This window comes from Scyliorhinus torazame, chromosome 15, assembly GCF_047496885.1.
Source record: "Scyliorhinus torazame isolate Kashiwa2021f chromosome 15, sScyTor2.1, whole genome shotgun sequence".
Classification (NCBI taxonomy): Eukaryota; Metazoa; Chordata; class Chondrichthyes; order Carcharhiniformes; family Scyliorhinidae; genus Scyliorhinus; species Scyliorhinus torazame.
Genome location: NC_092721.1, coordinates 55,721,993 through 55,741,867, shown reverse-complemented (window position 1 = coordinate 55,741,867; position 19,875 = coordinate 55,721,993). Strand labels below are relative to the sequence as shown.

At 48.2% G+C, this 19,875-nt stretch overlaps 1 protein-coding gene across 2 annotated transcripts in view; it reads right to left on the bottom strand.

The window, feature by feature from the left end:
• Positions 1-19,875, bottom strand: part of LOC140391602 (UDP-glucose:glycoprotein glucosyltransferase 2-like) — a 731,169-nt gene that overhangs the window by 612,933 nt on the left and 98,361 nt on the right. For both annotated transcript variants that reach the window (XM_072476257.1, XM_072476258.1), the window contains exon 5: positions 15,052-15,164. In XM_072476257.1, coding sequence (XP_072332358.1) covers positions 15,052-15,164 — 113 coding nt within the window. The remainder of the gene's footprint in view (positions 1-15,051; positions 15,165-19,875) is intronic.

Here is a 19,875-nt window from a genome sequence, read left to right as displayed (position 1 = left end):
ATGGGATACCTTTACACGTTGTCTGTGACAATGGGCCTTGTTTCTCAAGCTGGGAGTGGACACAGTTTGCAGATAAGTACAACTTCAATCACATCAGATCAAGCCCATGCTATCCTCAGTGAAATGGCAAAGCAGAGAAGGAAGTAGGAATAATCAAGAAATTGTTCCACAAAGCAGTCGATGATAATAAAGATCTATCATTGGCATTGTTGACGTACAGTGCAACACTACTGTCATCTGGATTATTAACTGCTCGGATGTTAATAGTGTAGCCATCTGGGATGGCCACTTACAAAGAAACATGGACATTTGCAAAGACTCAAGGGAAATATGGCCAATACAAGATTCAGGCAGGCTCAGAGCCTAAATGTATATTTGTCAGCAGAGAACCAGAAAGTATCGAAACCCCCAGCCAATTTGCATTCTAATGACCCATTTCCCCAAGACACAGGACTGGTACTCAGGTATACGATACAATTCCAGACACATCGGCGCCACTCCCTTTACTCAGGAAGCATAAACAGCAAGGTCAATGACCGCTTAAGACACGCCCAGCCTTCAAGGCACCCGCCCCTTTATGAGGGCAGTAATCGAAGTCTGCAGAATTATTGGGTCCAAACCTAAGCCCAAAAGAACGCGAACCCCCCAAGGATAAAGAGAGACACTGCCATGTGTTCAATCTCTTTTGGACCTGGCGCTCCGGCAACGTCTATCTCCAACTGTAGCACCACGACCAGAAGCAAGTACAAGTTCAACGCTCGCTATCAGACGGATGAGCCTAGCTGAACCGCAGTTACTTCTCCAGGCCCAGCAGATCCAGATTCGAACAAAGGCCACTGTTCCTCTGACCTGAAGTTAAGTCCAGGTTGTCATAGTGTTAGGTGTAATTTAGCTCGTAGTGTTTATGTTGCATGTATAAGTTAATCTTGTGTGTAAATAAAGTATTATTGAACTTGAACTAACTAACTGGTTGTTGGGCCTTTGATCGATATCCGGTTGAACCTTGTGGTGGTATCTACCTGGTGACTCTGAAAGCAATATACTATCAATATCTAGACAAAAGAAGGGCAATCTTATTGACTGCCATATTTATAGCAAGTAAATAGAGCAATATTATTGGCGACCTCTGACGGGACTCGACCCAGAAGTGATTCTGTCACTCCTGAAGAACCCACAAAATGTTTGAATTAGAAACCCAATTGGAAAAGTGAAAGAAACCACAAATGTAAGACCAGTATCGATCAAACCTCCAAGATTCGGAAGTGTGTAGTATTTTGCATGCGTACTAACAGGGATATAAGGTAAACTCGTTAAGATTTTGTTGCGTAAAACTTTCGGGAGTTGTGTGAACCGGAAAATAGCTGAAGCCATACCCGCTTTTTGCATCACCGCTTTATTCCCTCCTGTCCCAAATTCACGGCCGAGATACAGAGATTACGGTAGAGATACAGAGATTACGGTAGGAAAAGACATAATCGTGGAAATGGCTATGAAGGCAATGGAACGCCTTATGTACCCACAGGAACCAGAGGTCACAGCGACCAATAGAGCAGAGCAGTGTCCCATATGGGAAGAGGAAGTTAGGAAGTACCTAAAGGGGAAAGGTCTGAGTTTTGTGCAAATGAAGAGACAGGTCCTGGTCATACAGGACAAACTTGGATAACCTGACCGAGATCCATAAAAAGAGTTTCGGAAAAATTCGTAAGCCGATGGCAATCGTGTCCTGTTTGGCACAATTGCAAGACACAGAGGAGGTTGTGAGGACGTTCCGCAGACAGCTTGTAGAGAAAGAGCAGAGTAGTGAGGGAAACGTTAGTGAATGCGAAAAAGTAACTGAGCAACTCCGAGAGCAGCTAGCAGCGAAGGACAAGGAGATGGCTGATGTCAAACGGGCACACCAATCTTGTCTAGCTCACCTAAGCAGCTTTCAGACACAATATGATAAGGCCTACCAAGAAACGCAACTCACAGTTTTGGTAAGGGAAGAAACAGAACACCAAGTAGAGCAATTAAAAAAGCAATGTGAGGACTTAAAGGCAGCCCTATGAGCACTCCACAGTTCGACAACGGAACAAAGGCAGAGTTCGGTAGACCACGCCAAATGTCACGGTGACAGTCACTGCTCTCAGTGCAAAATGGTTTCAGAGACACCTTTGGACCAAATTTAGACCAGGAAGATGGCCCCGATTGGCAGGAAATTAATGAAACTGCTCATCGATACGTAAACGGAACAGAGATTCAGAATAGAGCCCCCAGGTCCCGAAAAGGAAAACACCCGCACCACCGACTGCACAGGCAGCACACAACCCCATGAATCCAGTCACCACGCAGCGCAGAGTACCGACAGAAGACCAACCCACATCAGACCCACACCATTTCTTTGAGCGAGTTAGATAACAGACAGTCATGTACGGTCTGGACGAACAGGAGCAAGTGAAGCTCATATTAATGAGCCTTGAGCCGTCCGTTAGTTCAGCCCTTCCCGACCCACAAAATGTAGGAAGAGGTAGCCTCCAGGATATGAAGACAACTATCTTAGATGCAACTGGCTATAATAGAGGAGATCCCATAGAAGGACTCAACCGATGTAGGCAGAAGAAAGGAGAGCATCCAACAGCATTTGCTGGATGCCTCTGGATACACTTCACAGCAGTATTTGGAGATCTAACCCGCGGCCATTTAACTGCAGACAATACGGCCAAATGGACCCGTATTTTACTCTCCCACACCACAGCTGCAGGACAAAAAGCATGTGCAAATTATGACCCCTCAGACGCCACACACAATGAAGTGTGGGTTTTGAAGAGACTCTCCAGAGCTTGGGAACAATCCCTACATAAAAAGGCAGAGCAGGAGAAGGTAGAAGCAAACATGAATCCAGAAAGGACACATCAAGACCCCGCATGGGTAAATGAAGGTAGAAATGACACACAGCACCATAAAGCACAGGGATGCTATAATTGTGGACAGAAGGGACATTACACCCAAGAATGCAATGCCCCCCCCAAACCAGCAACGGAATCAGCACGCAAATGCCCCACATAGGAACAATGCCAGGCCTATCCACAGCGTTAGCGCCCGTTCAGATAATGTGGCCATAAATGGCACCGATTGACGGTGTTCGGACTCCCCAACCTGGGTCTGCGACACACTCTGGGACAAGTCCGGAAGGCCGGTAGTCACAGGCACAGTCCGGGGACACCCCGTAGAGTTCCTTTGGGACACAGGAGGGTCCCGAACCACGTTAAACTCCTCCACGTTGTGCCAGCGAGATATATGGCCCACAACAGCCACTATCACTCTTAGTGGATTTACAGCACACCTCCAGCAGGGACACATTACGGCCCCTGCGGATATTCAGATCGGTAACATTAGAACCAAGCACTCAGTCGTTTTAGTAGATTTATCCCAGACAGCAGAGCACATCTTGGGGGTAGATTTCATGATCTCACACAACCCCGTGAATAAGTGTGTGTAGAAAATGGCTAAAGCAGCACGAGCCCCGCCACACTCACAGTAGGAGACTACGAACACAGGATTAGCCCTGTGGGAGATTACTGGTTTGATCCACAAACCATTACCACGGACAAAACAATTAGGGAAGTCTTAAAGAAACACATGTTTTAAGTAATGGGTTAAGAGACATTGCAATTAGTTGTCTCATTTATGTTAAGTATCCAATAATTGACACTGATATTAAAGGGGCTTCAGGTAGCCTCTATGTGTCAGGTGATGTGTAGTTAAGAGTTTTGTGCAGAGTCTGTTGGAATGAAATAAATGTGTCTAAGTGAAAAAGGAACAGAACTTTTGACTCTTCTAACCACAGCAACTAAAACGTCCAACAACACAAAGCATCTTTTGCCCAGCACAAACACGATTGCGGTAAAATTCCAGGAATGGTCACCATGGCATGGTTTTGTGAAGGGGAGGTTGTGTCTCACTAACTTGATAGAGTTTTTCGAAGAGGTCACAAAGATGATTGATGCAGGTAGGGCAGTGGATGTTGTCTATATGGACTTCAGTAAGGCCTTTGGCAAGGTCCCTCATGGCAGACTGGTACAAAAGGTGGAGTCACAAGGGATCAGGGGTGAGCTGGCAAGATGGATACAGAACTAGCTAGGTCATAGAAGGCAGAGAGTAGCAATGGAAGGGTGCTTTTCTGATTGGGCAGGGATCAGTGCTGGTACCTTTGCTGTTTGTAGTATATATAAATGATTTGGAGGAATATGTAACTGGTCTGATTAGTAAGTTTTCAGACGACACAAAGATTGGTGGAATTGCGGATAGCGATGAGGACTGTCAGAGGATACAGCAGGATTTAGATTGTTTGGAGACTTGGGCGGAGAGGTGGCAGATGGAGTTTAATCGGACAAATGTGAGGTAATGCATTTTGGAAGGTCTAATGCAGGTAGGGAATATACAGTGACTATAGAACCCTCAAAAGTATTGACAGTCAGAGAGATCTAGGTGTACAGGTCCACAGGTAGTCAAGAAGGCATACGGCATGCTTGCCTTCATTGGCCGGGGCATTCAGTATAAGAATTGGCAAGTCATGTTGCAGCTGTATAGAACCTTAGTTCGGCCACACTTGGAGTATAGTGTTCAATTCTGGTCACCACACTACCAGAAGGATGTGGAGGCTTTAGAGAGGGTGCAGAAGAGATTTACCAGGATGTTGCCTGGTATGGAGGGCATTAGCTATGAGAGCGGTTGAATAAACTCGGTTTGTTCTCACTGGAACGATGGAGTTTGAGGGGCGACCTGATAGAGGTTTACAAAATTATGAGGGGCATAGACAGAGTGCAACTTCGAACTTTGAATTTTGCTGTCGCGTTTATGTTTTTCAAAAAAAGTTTATTTTTTCTAGCTTTTTTGGATGTTATTTGTAATGCCTGCTGTATGGATCTGTGGCCAGCTGCAAAGCTGAGTGATGTAAAGTTTGCATTTGCACTGTTGGGGGATGGAGGTGTGTTTGTTCAGATGCTGGATCTTTTGTTTGATCTTTTTTTTGTTTGACTTCAACTTAGGGTTTTTTTTTTGTATCTCTGTCAGACAATTGTGTTGGGATTGTTTTACATTTGAATATGTATATATGAGCAGGGGGGAGGGTGGGGAGGGAACAATAGTTGGAGTTGGATGAACTTCGGATCATTCGGGAGGCAGAGGGGGTCATAGATAGCAGCTTCAGGGAATTAGTTACACCAAAGATTGGAGATAGATGGGTAACTGTAAGAGGGACTGGGAAGAAGCAGTCAGTGCAGGGATCCCCTGCGGTCGTTCCCCTGAGTAACAAGTATACCGCTTTGGATACTTGTGTGTGGGACGACTTACCAGGGGTAAGCCACGGGGTACGGGCCTCTGGCACGGAGTCTGTCCCTGTTGCTCAGAAGGGAAGGGGGGAGAGGAGCAGAGCATTAGTAATTGGGGACTCGATAGTCAGGGGCACAGATAGGAGATTTTGTGGGAGCGAGAGAGACTCACGTTTGGTATGTTGCCTCCCAGGTGCAAGGGTACGTGATGTCTCGGATCGTGTTTTCCGGGTCCTTAAGGGGGAGGGGGAGCAGCCCCAAGTCGTGGTCCACATTGGCACGAACGACATAGGTAGGAAAGGGGACAAGGATGTCAGGCAGGCTTTCAGGGAGCTAGGATGGAAGCTCAGAATGAGAACAAACAGAGTTGTTATCTCTGGGTTGTTGCCCGTGCCACGTGATAATGAGATGAGGAATAGGGAGAGAGAGCAATTAAACATGTGGCTACAGGGATGGTACAGGCGGGAGGGATTCAGATTTCTGGATAACTGGGGCTTTTTCTGGGGAAGGTGGGACCTCTACAGACAGGATGGTCTACATCTGAACCTGAGGGGCACAAATATCCTGGGGGGGAGATTTGTTAGTGCTCTTTGGGGGGGGGGGGGGGGGTTTAAACTAATGCAGCAGGGGCATGGGAACCTGGATTGTAGTTTTAGGGTACGGGAGATTGAGAGTATAGAGGTCAGGAGCACAGATTTGACTTCGCAGGAGGGGGCCAGTGTTCAGGTAGGTGGTTTGAAGTGTGTCTACTTCAATGCCAGGAGTATACAAAATAAGGTAGGGGAACTGGCAGCATGGGTTGGTACCTGGGACTTCGATGTTGTGGCCATTTCGGAGACATGGATAGAGCAGGGACAGGAATGGTTGTTGCAGGTTCCGGGGTTTAGGTGTTTTAGTAAGCGCAGAGAAGGAGGCAAAAGAGGGGGAGGTGTGATGCTGCTAGTCAAAAACAGTATTACGGTGGCGGAGAGGATGCTAGATGGGGACTCTTCTTCCGAGGTAGTATGGGCTGAGGTTAGAAACTCCTGTTGGGAGTTTTCTATAGGCCTCCAAATAGATCCCTAGAAGAGCGAAAGTAACAGGGTAGTTGTTATGGGAGACTTTAACTTTCCAAATATTGACTGGAAAAGATATAGTTCGAGTACATTAGATGGGTCGTTTTTTGTACAATGTGTGCAGGAGGGGTTCCTGACACAATATGTTGACAGGCCAACAAGAGGAGAGGCCACATTGGATTTGGTTTTGGGTAATGAACCAGGCCAGGTGTTAGATTTGGAGGTAGGTGAGCACTTTGGGGACAGTGACCACAATTCGGTGACGTTTACGTTAGTGATGGAAAGGGATAAGTATACCCCACAGGGCAAGAGTTATAGCTGGGGGAAGGGCAATTATGATGCCATTAGACATGACTTGGGGGGGGGGATAGGATGGAGAAGTAGGCTGCAAGTGTTGGGCACACTGGATATGTGGAGCTTGTTCAAGGAACAGCTACTGCGTGTTCTTGATAAGTACGTACCGTTCAGGCAGGGAGGAAGGCGTCGAGCGAGGGAACCGTGGTTTACCAAAGAAGTGGAATCGCTTGTTAAGAGGAAGAAGGAGGCCTATGTGAAGATGAGGTGTGAAGTTTCAGTTGGGGCGATGGATAGTTACAAGGTAGCGAGGAAGGATCTAAAGAGAGAGCTAAGACGAGCAAGGAGGGGACATGAGAAGTATTTGGCAGGTAGGATCAAGGAAAACCCAAAAGCTTTCTATAGGTATGTCAGGAATAAAAGAATGACTAGGGTAAGAGTAGGGCCAGTCAAGGACAGGGATGGGAAGTTGTGTGTGGAGTCTGAAGAGATAGGCGAGATACTAAATGAATATTTTTCGTCAGTATTCACTCTGGAAAAAGATAATGTTGTGGAGGAGAATGCTGAGACCCAGGCTAATAGAATAGATGGCATTGAGGTACGTAGGGAAGAGGTGTTGGCAATTCTGGACAGGCTGAAAATAGATAAGTCCCCGGGGCCTGATGGGATTTATCCTAGGATTCTCTGGGAAGCCATGGAAGAGATTGCTGAGCCTTTGGCCTTGATTTTTATGTCATCATTGGCTACAGGAATAGTGCCAGAGGACTGGAGGATAGCAAATGTGGTCCCTTTGTTCAAGAAGGGGAGTAGAGACAACCCCGACAACTATAGACCGGTGAGCCTCACGTCTGTTGTGGGTAAAGTCTTGGAGGGGATTATAAGAGACAAGATTTATAATCATCTGGATAGGAATAATATGATTAGGGATAGTCAGCATGGCTTTGTGAAGGGTAGGTCATGCCTCACAAACCTTATTGAGTTCTTTGAGAAGGTGACTGAACAGGTAGACGAGTGTAGAGCAGTTGATGTGGTGTATATGGATTTCAGTAAAGCGTTTGATAAGGTTCCCCACGGTAGGCTATTGCAGAAAATACGGAGGCTGGGGATTGAGGGTGATTTAGAGATGTGGATCAGAAATTGGCTAGCTGAAAGAAGACAGAGGGTGGTGGTTGATGGGAAATGTTCAGAATGGAGTTCAGTTACAAGTGGCGTACCACAAGGATCTGTTCTGGGGCCGTTGCTGTTTGTCATTTTTATAAATGACCTAGAGGAGGGCGCAGAAGGGTGGGTGAGCAAATTTGCAGACGGCACTAAAGTCCGTGGTGTTGTCGACAGTGCGGAAGGATGTTGAAGGTTACAGAGGGACATAGTAAAGCTGCAGAGCTGGGCTCAGAGGTGGCAAATGGAGTTTAATGTAGAGAAGTGTGAGGTGATTCACTTTGGAAGGAATAACAGGAATGCGGAATATTTGGCTAATGGTAAAATTCTTGGAAGTGTGGATGAGCATAGGGATCTAGGTGTCCATGTACATAGATCCCTGAAAGTTGGCACCCAAGTTGATAGGGTTGTGAAGAAGGCCGATGGAGTGTTGGCCTTTATTGGTAGAGGGATTGAGTTCCGGAGTCATGAGGTCATGTTGCAGCTGTACAAAACTATGGTACGGCCGCATTTGGAGTATTGCGTACAGTTCTGGTCACCTCATTATAGGAAGGACGTGGAAGCTTTGGAGCGGGTGCAGAGGAGATTTACCAGGATGTTGCCTGGTATGGAGGGAAAATCTTATGAGGAAAGGCTGATGGACTTGAGGTTGTTTTCGTTAGAGAGAAGAAGGTTAAGAGGAGACTTAATAGAGGCATACAAAATGATCAGGGGGTTAGATAGGGTGGACAGTGAGAGCCTTCTCCCGCGGATGGAAATGGCTAGCACGAGGGGACACAGCCTTAAACTGAGGGGTAATAGATATAGGACAGAGGCAGAGGTAGGTTCTTTACGCAAAGAGTGGTGAGGCCGTGGAATGCCCTACCTGCAACAGTAGTGAACTCGCCAACATTGAGGGCATTTAAAAGTTTATTGGATAAGCATATGGATGCTAATGGCACAGTGTAGGTTAGATGGCTTTTGTTTTGGTGCAACATAGTGGGCCGAAGGACCTGTACTGCGCTGTATTGTTCTATGTTCTATGTATGTTCAAACTACTGGCCAGAATTTTGTCCTCTAGGATTGAAGACTGTGTTCCGGACGTGATTGGGGAGGACCAGACGGGGTTCGTTAAGGAAAGGCAGTTGGTGTTCAATGTAAGAACGTTGCTAAATGTGATCATGATGCCCCCAGAAGGTAGGGAAGTGGAGGTCGTGGTCGCAATGGACGCAGAGAAAGTTTTTGATCGAGTAGAATGGGAATATCTGTGGGAGGTACTGGGACAGTTCGGATTTGGACGGGGCTTTATTGACTGGGTCAGTTTGTTGTATCAGGCTCCAGTGGCGAGCGTCCGGATGAAAAGGACGACATCAGACTATTTCAGGCTACATCTGGGGATGAGACAGGGGTGCCCCCTCTCCCCACTGTTGTTCGCGCTAGTTACAGAGCTGCTGGCAATTGCCCTGAGAGCCTCAAGGGTTGGAAGGGGTTGGTCCGGAGGGCGGGAGTGGAACACAGAGTCTCACTTTACGCAGACGACCTGCTCCTGTACGTATTGGATCCAGTGGAGGGGATGGAAGAAATCATGAGGATTCTGAGGGAATTGGGCCAGTTTTCGGGGTACAAACTAAATATGGGGAAAAGCGAGATGTTTGCGATCCAGGCAAGGGGACAGGAGAGGCGACTGGGGGAACTGCTGTTTAGAGTGGTAGGGGAAAGTTTTCGGTATCTTGGCATGGGATACTCGGCAAGTGGCATGGGAATGGGAACGGTTACACAAACTTAATCTGGCCCGTCTGGTGGATCAAATGAAGGGCAATTTTCGGAGGTGGGACGCACTACCGTTGTCACTAGCTGGGAGGGTCCAGACGATGAAGATGACAGTCCTTCCGAGATTCCTGTTTGTGTTCCAGTGTCTCCTCATCTTTATTCCGCAGCCTTTTTTAAACGGGTTAACAAAGTTATCACGGGCTTTGTATGGGCGGGCAAGTAAAGAAGGGGATGCTTGAGCGGAGCCGGGGAGAGGGCAGGCTGGCGCTTCCAAACTTCAGTAACTATTACTGGGCGGCGAATATAGCCATGATCAGGAAGTGGGTGGTGGGGGGAGGGTCGGCATGGAAGCTTCATGTAAGGGCACCAGGTGATAACGGCGCCTCTGCCATTCCCGCCAGCACGGTACTCTACCAGTCCTGTGGCGGTGACAGCCCTGAGAGTCTGGGGGCAATGGAGGAAGCATGTGGGAGCGGAGGGAGCATCGGTCTGGTCCCCAATTTGCAATAACCACCGGTTTGCCCCGGGAAGGATGGATGGGGGGTTTCGGAGATGGATTGAGAGGATGGGGGATATGTTTACAGAGGGGAGCTTTCCTAGCTTGAGGATAAATTTGGATTGGCGAGGGGAAATAAATTTAGGTACCTGCAGGTGCGGGACGTCCTGCGTAGACAGGTCTCAACCTTCCTGCTCCTTCCACCAAGGGGGATTCAGGATAGATTAGTTTCCAGAGTGGGGGTGGGAGAAGGGAAGGTCTCCGACACTTATCAGGAGCTCATGGGGTCAGAGGACACGCAGACTGAGGAACTGAAGCGCAAATGGGAAGAGGAGTTAGGAGGAGGGATAGAGGATGGTCTTTGGGCGGATGCGTTGGGTAGAGTCAACGCGATCACAACATGCGCCAGGCTCAGCCTGATACAGTTCATGGTCGTTCACCGGGCTCACATGACAGTGGCCCGGATGAGCAGGTTCTTTGGTGTAGAAGACACGTGTGCAAGGTGTGCGGGGGGGCCAGCGAACCATGTCCATATGTTCTGGGCATGCCCGAAGCTTAAGGGATTCTGGCAGGGGTTTGCAGACGTCCTGTCCACGGTGTTAAAAATAAAGGTGGCACCGAGTCCGGAGGTGGCGATTTCCGCGGTGCCGGAAGATCCGGGAATCCAGGAGGAGAGTCGTTCTGGCCTTTGCTTCCCTGGTAGCGCGTAGACGGATACTATTAGCTTGGAGGGACTCAAAGCCCCCGAAGTCGGAGACCTGGCTTACTGACATGGCTAGCTTTCTCTGTTTGGAGAAAATCAAATTCACCTTGAGAGGGTCAATGTTAACATAGAACATAGAAAATACAGCACAGAACAGGCCTTTCGGCCCACGATGTTGTGCCGAACCTTTGTCCTAGATTAATCATAGATTATCATTGAATTTACAGTGCAGAAGGAGGCCATTCGGCCCTTTGAGTCTGCACCGGCTCTTGGAAAGAGCACCCTACCCAAACTCAACACCTCCACCCAACACCAAGGGCAATTTGGACATTAAGGGCAATTTATCATTGGCCAATTCACCTAACCTGCACATCTTTGGACTGTGGGAGGAAACCGGAGCACACGGAGGAAACCCACGCACACACGGGGAGGACGTGCAGACTCCGCACAGTCAGTGACCCAAGCCGGAATCGAACCTGGGACCCTGGAGCTGTGAAGCAATTGTGCTATCCACAATGCTACCGTGCTGCCCTTGAGAACAAATAAATCTGCACTATATCATTTTACCGTAATCCATGTACCTATCCAATAGCTGCTTGAAGGTCCCTAATGTTTCCGACTCAACTACTTCCACAGGCAGTGCATTCCATGCCCCCACTACTCTCTGGGTAAAGAACCTACCTCTGATATCCCTCCTATATCTTCCACCTTTCAGCTTAAATTTATGTCCCCTTGTAATGGTTTGTTCCACCCAGGGAAAAAGTCTATGACTGTCTACTCTATCTATTCCCCTGATCATCTTATAAACCTCTATCAAGTCGCCCCTCATCCTCCTCCGTTCTAATGAGAAAAGGCCTAGCACCCTCAACCTTTCCTCGTAAGACCTACTCTCCATTCCAGGCAACATCCTGGTAAATCTTCTTTGCACCTTTTCCAAAGCTTCCACATCCTTCCTAAAATGAGGCGACCAGAACTGTACACAGTACTCCAAATGTGGCCTTACCAACGTTTTGTACAGCTGCATCATCACCTCAGGGCTCTTAAATTCAATCCCTCTGTTAATGAACGCGAGCACACCATAGGCCTTCTTCACAGCTCTATCCACTTGAGTGGCAACTTTCAAAGATGTATGAACATAGACCCCAAGATCTCTCTGCTCCTCCACATTGCCAAGAACTCTACCGTTAACCCTGTATTCCGCATTCATATTTGTCCTTCCAAAATGGACAACCTCACACTTTTCAGGGTTAAACTCCATCTGCCACTTCTCAGCCCAGCTCTGCATCCTATCTATGTCTCTTTGCAGCCGACAACAGCCCTCCTTACTATCCACAACTCCACCAATCTTCGTATCGTCTGCAAATTTACTGACCCACCCTTCAACTCCCTCATCCAAGTCATTAATGAAAATCACAAACAGCAGAGGACCCAGAACTGATCCCTGCGGTACGCCACTGGTAACTGGGATCCAGGCTGAATATTTGCCATCCACCACCACTCTCTGACTTCTATCGGTTAGCCAGTTCGTTATCCAACTGGCCAAATTTCCCACTATCCCATGCCTCCTTACTTTCTGCAGAAGCCTACCATGGGGAACTTTATCAAATGCCTTACTAAAATCCATGTACACTACATCCACTGCTTTACCTTCATCCACATGCTTGGTCACCTCCTCAAAGAATTCAATAAGATTTGTAAGGCAAGACCTACCCCATACAAATCCGTGCTGACTATCCCTAATCAAGCAGTGTCTTTCCAGATGCTCAGAAATCCTATCCTTCAGTACCCTTTCCATGACTTTGCCTACCACCGAAGTAAGACTAACTGGCCTGTAATTCCCAGGGTTATCCCTAGTCCCTTTTTTGAACAGGGGCACGACATTCGCCACTCTCCAATCCCCTGGTACCACCCCTGTTGACAGTGAGGACGAAAAGATCATTGCCAACGGCTCTGCAATTTCATCTCTTGCTTCCCATAAAATACTTGGATGTATCCCGTCAGGCCCAGGGGACTTGTCTATCCTCAAGTTTTTCAAAATGCCCAACACATCTTCCTTCCTAACAAGTATTTCCTCGAGCTTACCAATCTGTTTCACACTGTCCTCTCCAACAATATCGCCCCTCTCATTTGTAAATACAGAAGAAAAGTACTCGTTCAAGACCTCTCCTATCTCTTCAGACTCAATACACAATCTCCCGCTACTGTCCTTGATCGGACCTACCCTCACTCTAGTCATTCTCATATTTCTCACATATGTGTAAAAGGCCTTGGGGTTTTCCTTGATCCTACCCGCCAAAGATTGTTCATGCCCTCTCTTAGCTCTCCTAATCCCTTTCTTCAGTTCCCTCCTGGCTATCTTGTATCCCTCCAATGCCCTGTCTGAACCTTGTTTCCTCAGCCTTACATAAGTCACCTTTTTCCTCTTAACAAGACATTCAACCTCTCTTGTCAACCATGGTTCCCTCACTCGACCATCTCTTCCCTGCCTGACAGGGACATACCTATCAAGGACACGTAGCACCTGTTCCTTGAACAAGTTCCACATTTCACTTGTGTCCTTCCCTGCCAGCCTATGTTCCCAACTTATGCACTTCAATTCTTGTCTGACAACATCGTATTTACCCTTCCCCCAATTGTAAACCTTGCCCTGTTGCACGTACCTATCCCTCTCCATTACTAAAGTGAAAGTCACAGAATTGTGGTCACTATCTCCAAAATGCTCCCCCACTAAGGTTCGCCTGGAGGTGGCAACCGTTCGTCGACTTCTTTGCAGAAAATTAATCATCAGCAGGAGCAAGGGGGGGGGGGCTAGTTTAGTTTAGAATAGGGAGTTAATAAAGGTGAGACCTGTAAGGGAGGAAGCAGGCTTTTTGTTTGTAGACATACGTATATTGTTTATTTTGTCGTAAAACCAAAAATTCCTCAATAAAATGTTTATTAAAAAAGAAGTATCAAAGGCTATAAAACAGAATTAGGAGAATGAGGAATAGTTTATCCTTGTCACAGTCATACAGGGTGTCATTAGTTACTTTGATAATAGTTGCTTTGGTATTGTCACAGGCTGAAACCTGATTAATGGGTTTCAAACATACAGTTCCAGGAGAACTGGGCATGGATTTGGGAGGTGGCAAAACATTAAAAGCAAAGGCAGGTAGGAGATGGGATATTAGTTTGCAAGAATAGGGGGGTCAGAGATTGGATTTTAAGAAAAGGGTTATGTTGCCAGATTTAAATGGAGAGAGGAATAGTACCTCAAAAGAGAGAACTATTAACAATGTCAGTTAACAGCAGCACGGTGGCGCAGTGGGTTGGGCTAACCCACGGGCCTCACGGCGCCAAAGTCCCAGGTTCGATCCAGGCTTTGAGTCACTGTCCGTGTGGAGTTTGCACATTCTCCCCGTTTTTGCGTGGGTTTCACCCCCACAACCCAAAGAAGTGCAGGCTAGGTGGATTGGCCATGCTAAATTGCCCCTTAATTGGAAAAATTCATAGATTCATAGAATTTACAGTGCAGAAGAAAGCCATTCGGCCTATCGAGTCTGCACCGGCCCTTGGAAAGTGCACCCTACCTATCCCCCCACCTCCACCCTATCCCCACACCTCCACCGTATCCCCGTCACCCCATCTAACTCAACCTTTTTTGGACACTCAGGGCAATTTAGCATGCAAATCCACCTAACCTGCACATCTTTGGACTGTGGGAGGAAACTGGAGCACCCAAAGGAAACCCACGCAGACACGGGGAGAACATGCAGACTCCGCACAGACAGTGACCCAAGCCAAGAATCGAACCTGGGACCCTGGAGCTGTGAAGCAACTGTGCTAACCACTTGCTACCGTGCTGCCCCAAATGAATTGGGTACTCTAAAATTGAACAAAAAAAAACAATGTCAGGTAACATGGGGACCAGGAAAGGATGCTGGGTGTTAACCAGTTTAGAGGGAATAGGGTGGCGAGAGCAGCATGTGGGTCTCGAGGACAAAATAAGCTCAAATAGTGCATGAGGGGAGGGAGAAACAAGAGAAACCTGAAAAATGTGCAAATTGAGGGCTGGTGGAGTGAATTTCAAAGGAAGTTTGTTCTGTTAGGCTAAGGAAAGGGAGGGGAGTAACAGAGGCCTTGCAAACCAATGAAACATGTACAAAATGATTATGGAGAGCATCAATGCAATAATTTTATATTTAAATGCATTTCTTGATATATATTTTACCAAATATTAAATTGAAATTTATTGAAAAGATTTGGAAGATAAACGTTCATGCATATACAAGAGCATATGTTGCATACCTAGTCGCTGCTCTTTTGAGAAACTTCTTGATTTGACCAGTACTGCAGGTATGTTCCCCGTTGACAACTACAAAACTGCTGCATCCTTTTGGTGCTGGTTCATCAGCTGCAATCTAAGCCAAATGTTACAAATGTAAATAGACACATTGTACAAGTATAGAATAAGCAAGGCAATTTTTACCAGTGTCTAATGACATAAACTCTCAGCATCTTCAGAGAGATGAGTAACAATAGGTAAAGTTTCCAGGATAAAACTTCAGCTTCTTTCGGATCATCTAAGATAACTGACAAGACTCTCGGAAATCAATGTGCAACAGCCAACACTCATCAGTTCCATTTCTTAGGTGGTTCAAACAGCACAGATACAATGTTCCTCAATGTATCTGACCATCTGTGTAGGTTTGCTTTAAAAACATTGGGCTGGATTCACCAATTTTGAGACTAAGTGCTGATGCAGGCATGGGAACAGTGGTGTTTGACGACTAGATAAAACGGTGCAACAGCTGCATTGATTTAGCAACTCTGAATGGGCTTGCATGGAACACAACTGGTTCCATGCAAAACGGCACCAGGTCCGTGATTGGTGCATGAGGCTCACATGCCGCAGCCACACTTAGACCCACCTAATCACCCACACACACACGTCTCGTGCGCGCTGGCCCTGGCGATAGCGTCGTGCGGCCTCCCATGCCTGACTGGGCCCCATGTCCTGTTCATCATCCCCCTTCCCCGCATCATCCTCGTCGGACGAGGCCTGCCCTTTCTCCTCATCCTCCTCCTCCGGCACATCACCCCTCTGCTGTGCTATATTGTAGAGGATGCAACAGGCCACCACAATGCGTGCGGCCCTCTCAGCCATGTGCTGACAGGCCCTTCCAGAGCGGTTCGGACCCCTGGTGTGCATCTTGAGGATGCCAAAGCACCGCTCGACCTAGTCGCTGTAAGGGCGTCATTGTATCCGGTGTCCGCATCGGTCTGTGACCTCTGGATAGGCATCATCAGCGCCGACCGCAGCAGGTAACCCGTCGCCCAGCAGCCAAGCCCACAGCCGGGGGGAGTGCCCCTCGAACATGTCGGGGATCAACGTGTGTGCCAGGATGAATGAGTCATATACACTGCCCGGGTATCGGGCGCAGGCGTGCATGATGCACATCTGTTGATCGCAGACCAGCTGCATGTTCATGGAGTGAAACCACTTTCAGTTTGTGAAGAGTGGCCTGTTATCCGCTGGTGTCCGTAGGGCGACAGGCAATCTGTCGATCACCCCCTGGACACATAGAACATAGAACAGTACAGCACAGAACATCGGCCCTCGATGTTGTGCCGAGCATTGTCCGAAACCAAGATCAAGCTATCCCACTCCCTGTCATTCTGGTGTGCTCCATGTGCCTATCCAATAACCGCTTGAAAGTTCCTAAAGTGTTCGACTCCACTATCACAGCACGCAGTCCATTCCACACCCTAACCACTCTCTGAGTAAAGAACCTACCTCGGACATTCCTCCTATATCTCCAACCTTGAATCTTATAGTTATTGATAGCCCCCTTGTAACAGCTACATCCACCCGAGGAAATAGCCTCTGAACGTCCACTCTATCTATCCCCCTCATTATCTTATAAACCTCTATTAAATCGCCTCTCATCCTGCCCCGCTCCAAAGAGAAAAGCCCTAGCTCCCTCAACCTTTCCTCATAAGACCTATCCTGCAAACCAGGCAGCATCCTGGTAAATCTCCTTTACACCCTTTCCAATGCTTCCACATCCTTCCTTTCATGAGGTGACCAGAACTGCACACAATATTCCAAATGTGGTCTCACCAGGGTCATGTATAGTTGCAGCATAACCCCGCGGTTCTTAAACTCAAGCCCCCTGTTAATAAACGCTAACACACTAAAAGCCTTCTTCACGGCTCTATCCACTTGAGTGGCAACCTTCAGAGATCTGTGGACATGAACCCCAAGATCTCTCTGTTCCCCACATTCCTCAGAACCTTGCCGTTGACCCTGTAATCCGCATTCAAATTTTTTCTACCAAAATGAATCACCTCGCACTTATCAGGGTTAAACTCCATCTGCCATTTTTCGGCCCAGCTCTGCATCCTACCAATATCTCTTTGCAACCTACAACAGCCCTCCACCTCATCCACTACTCCACCAATCTTGGTGTCATCAGCAAATTTACTGACCCACCCTTCAGCCCCCTCCTCCAAGTCATTGATAAAAATCACAAATAGCAGAGGACCCAGCACTGATCCCTGTGGTACACCGCTGGTAACTGGTCTCCAGTCTGAAAATTTTATTTCACAGATAGCCCGTTACTTATCCAATTTCCCTCTATCCCACACCTCCTTACTTTCTTCATGAGCCGACCACGGGGAACCTTATCAAATGCATCCCAGCGATGGCAGTGAACCCCGCTGCCCGGGCATCCTGGTGGGCTCGGTCCACATGGAACTGGATGTACTAGTCCGCCTGGGCGTATAAGGTGTCCGTGATGGAGCAGATGCATCTGTGCACCGAGGCCTGCGAGATCCCGGACAGGACCCCAATCGGCGACTGGAAGGGCCCTGTCGCATAAAGGTTGAGGGTGACCGTCACAGTCAACGGGAGTGGGTATCCTCCCCCATACCCCTGCGGTGCCAGGTGTACCATCATCTGGCAGATGTGTCACACAGTCCCTCTGCTCATCCGCAGTCTCCGTCGGCATGCCCGGTCCGGCAGGTCCTCGAACGACATGTGCCGCAGATACACGCGGGGCTTCATGCGACACCTCCTCCAACTCCTCGGCCTGTTGGGCGGCCGGCCCTCCAGCCTGTGCAGCCACCACCTGCCCCACTGCAGCCGGTTCCTCTGCATCCCGTTCCTTTGCTGCCCGTTCCACTGCTGCTCGTTCCTCTGTATTTTTTTGTCCAAGCCACTGCAATCTCCTCCCTTGCTTCCCATGGCAACCTGGGATACATCTCATCTGCTCCCAAGGATTTATCCACATTTAGGCCCATTAATACCTCCTCCCTCTCAATGTTAAGTTGTTTGAGTAAATGACAATGCTGATCTCTAGACCTACATCATCCTCCTCCATAGTGAACACAAATGCAAAGTACTCATTTAAAACCTTGTCTGTATTTCCGGTTCCACGCACAAATTCCCACATTGGTCCCTAATGGGCCCTACTCTTCCCCTGGTCAACCTCCTGTCCTTAATATATTTATTAAACACCTTTAGGAGTTGTCGTAGGGACTTCTGGTGACAGGGATGTGCTGAGCATTCGCACATCAGGTGGCTCGCCTCCATTAAACAGCAAAATAAGCACTGTTAACTGAATTCAGCCCACAAAATCTGACTCAATCATCCTCTCATCCACAAAGTTAACAAAGACGAAAATAATGCCAGGAAGCAACAGCTCGAGTGGCCACAGGAAAAGCAGGAATTGTGGCAAAGGACAGGAACAGCGAGCAAGCAGGCCAGCAGACCCATGAAGCAAGAGGTCCCTGGCCACCCCCGAAAGAGAGAGACTGGTGACCCGGTCAGCATGCTCCTCCAAACCACCAGGCGATGGAAGACGTTCCTAATCAAGGAACTAACCATGATGGAGGACGAGATTAAAACTGCAGTCAAGGTGGCAGTGGCAGAGGAGCTAGCCGCCATGCAGACGTCGCTCGACGGCATGGGAAATAAGCTGGAAGCCCAGGGGTGCACGATACGGGAGTTGGAAAAGGCATCGACCGACCAGAGTGACCAAATTGTTGCCCTGGAGGTTGAAACGGGAGGTCGAGGACCAGAAGAATCGATCAGATGGTAAAATATCCGAGTAATGGGTCTGCCAGAGGGAATCAAGGGCAAGGACCAACTGGTTACGTGGCCCAGGTGCTGGGCAACCTAGTTGGAAGGGACAGCTTCCCCAAACCTCCGGAGATCGACAGGGCTCACAAGTCACTTCACCAAAGCCCAGGGCCGGGGAGCAGCCGAGGGTGATAACAGCCGAGCAGAATAGATATCAGGATCGGGAGAGGATCCTGCCCTGGGCTCGACAGATGAAGGCATGCAGCTGGGAGGGTCACAGAATAAGTGTATACCAAGACATTGGGGCGACCCTGGAGAAGTGCAGGGCCGAATTCAACCACGCAAAGTTGGCCGTGTAGAAAAACAATTTTAAATTAGGGCTGTTTTGCCCAGCCAGCCTCTGGGTAACATACCAGAACAAAGAACACTTTTTTACTACCCCGGACAACTTTGCACGAGACTGCATTGCCTGGCTGTGAGAAAGTAAACCAGCTCATAGGAAGATGGGGCAGCAGGGCGCAGGAGAGGGTGAGGAGGAGCCAGAAGGGACGAACATCTTGCCAAGGTCATCCCCACACCCCCACTACTTGCCTTCAAACAACCGCACAACCTCAAACAGATTCAAGCAGCAAATTACCCAGCCTTCAGAAAAACAGCGACCGCGACACCACACAACCCTGCCATGGCAACCTCTGCAAGTTGTGCCAGACCATCGACATGGATACCACCATTACATGGGAGAACACCATCCACCAGGTATGCGGTACATACTCATGCGACTCAGCCAACATTCCCTCCCTCATACGCTGCAGGAAAGGATGCCCCAAGGCATGGTACATTGGCAAGACCATGCAGACACTGTGACAACGGATGACTGGACATCGCATGAAAATCACCAGGCATGGCTAGGAAACTGGGAACATTTATGGAGCAGGTGGGTTGCACTGGACCTATGGCGGTTCATGCATGCAGATGAGAAGGAATTCTCAGTCTTCCCACCAGTACACAAGGCCTACACCCGCATCAACTTCTTTCTTTTGGGGAAA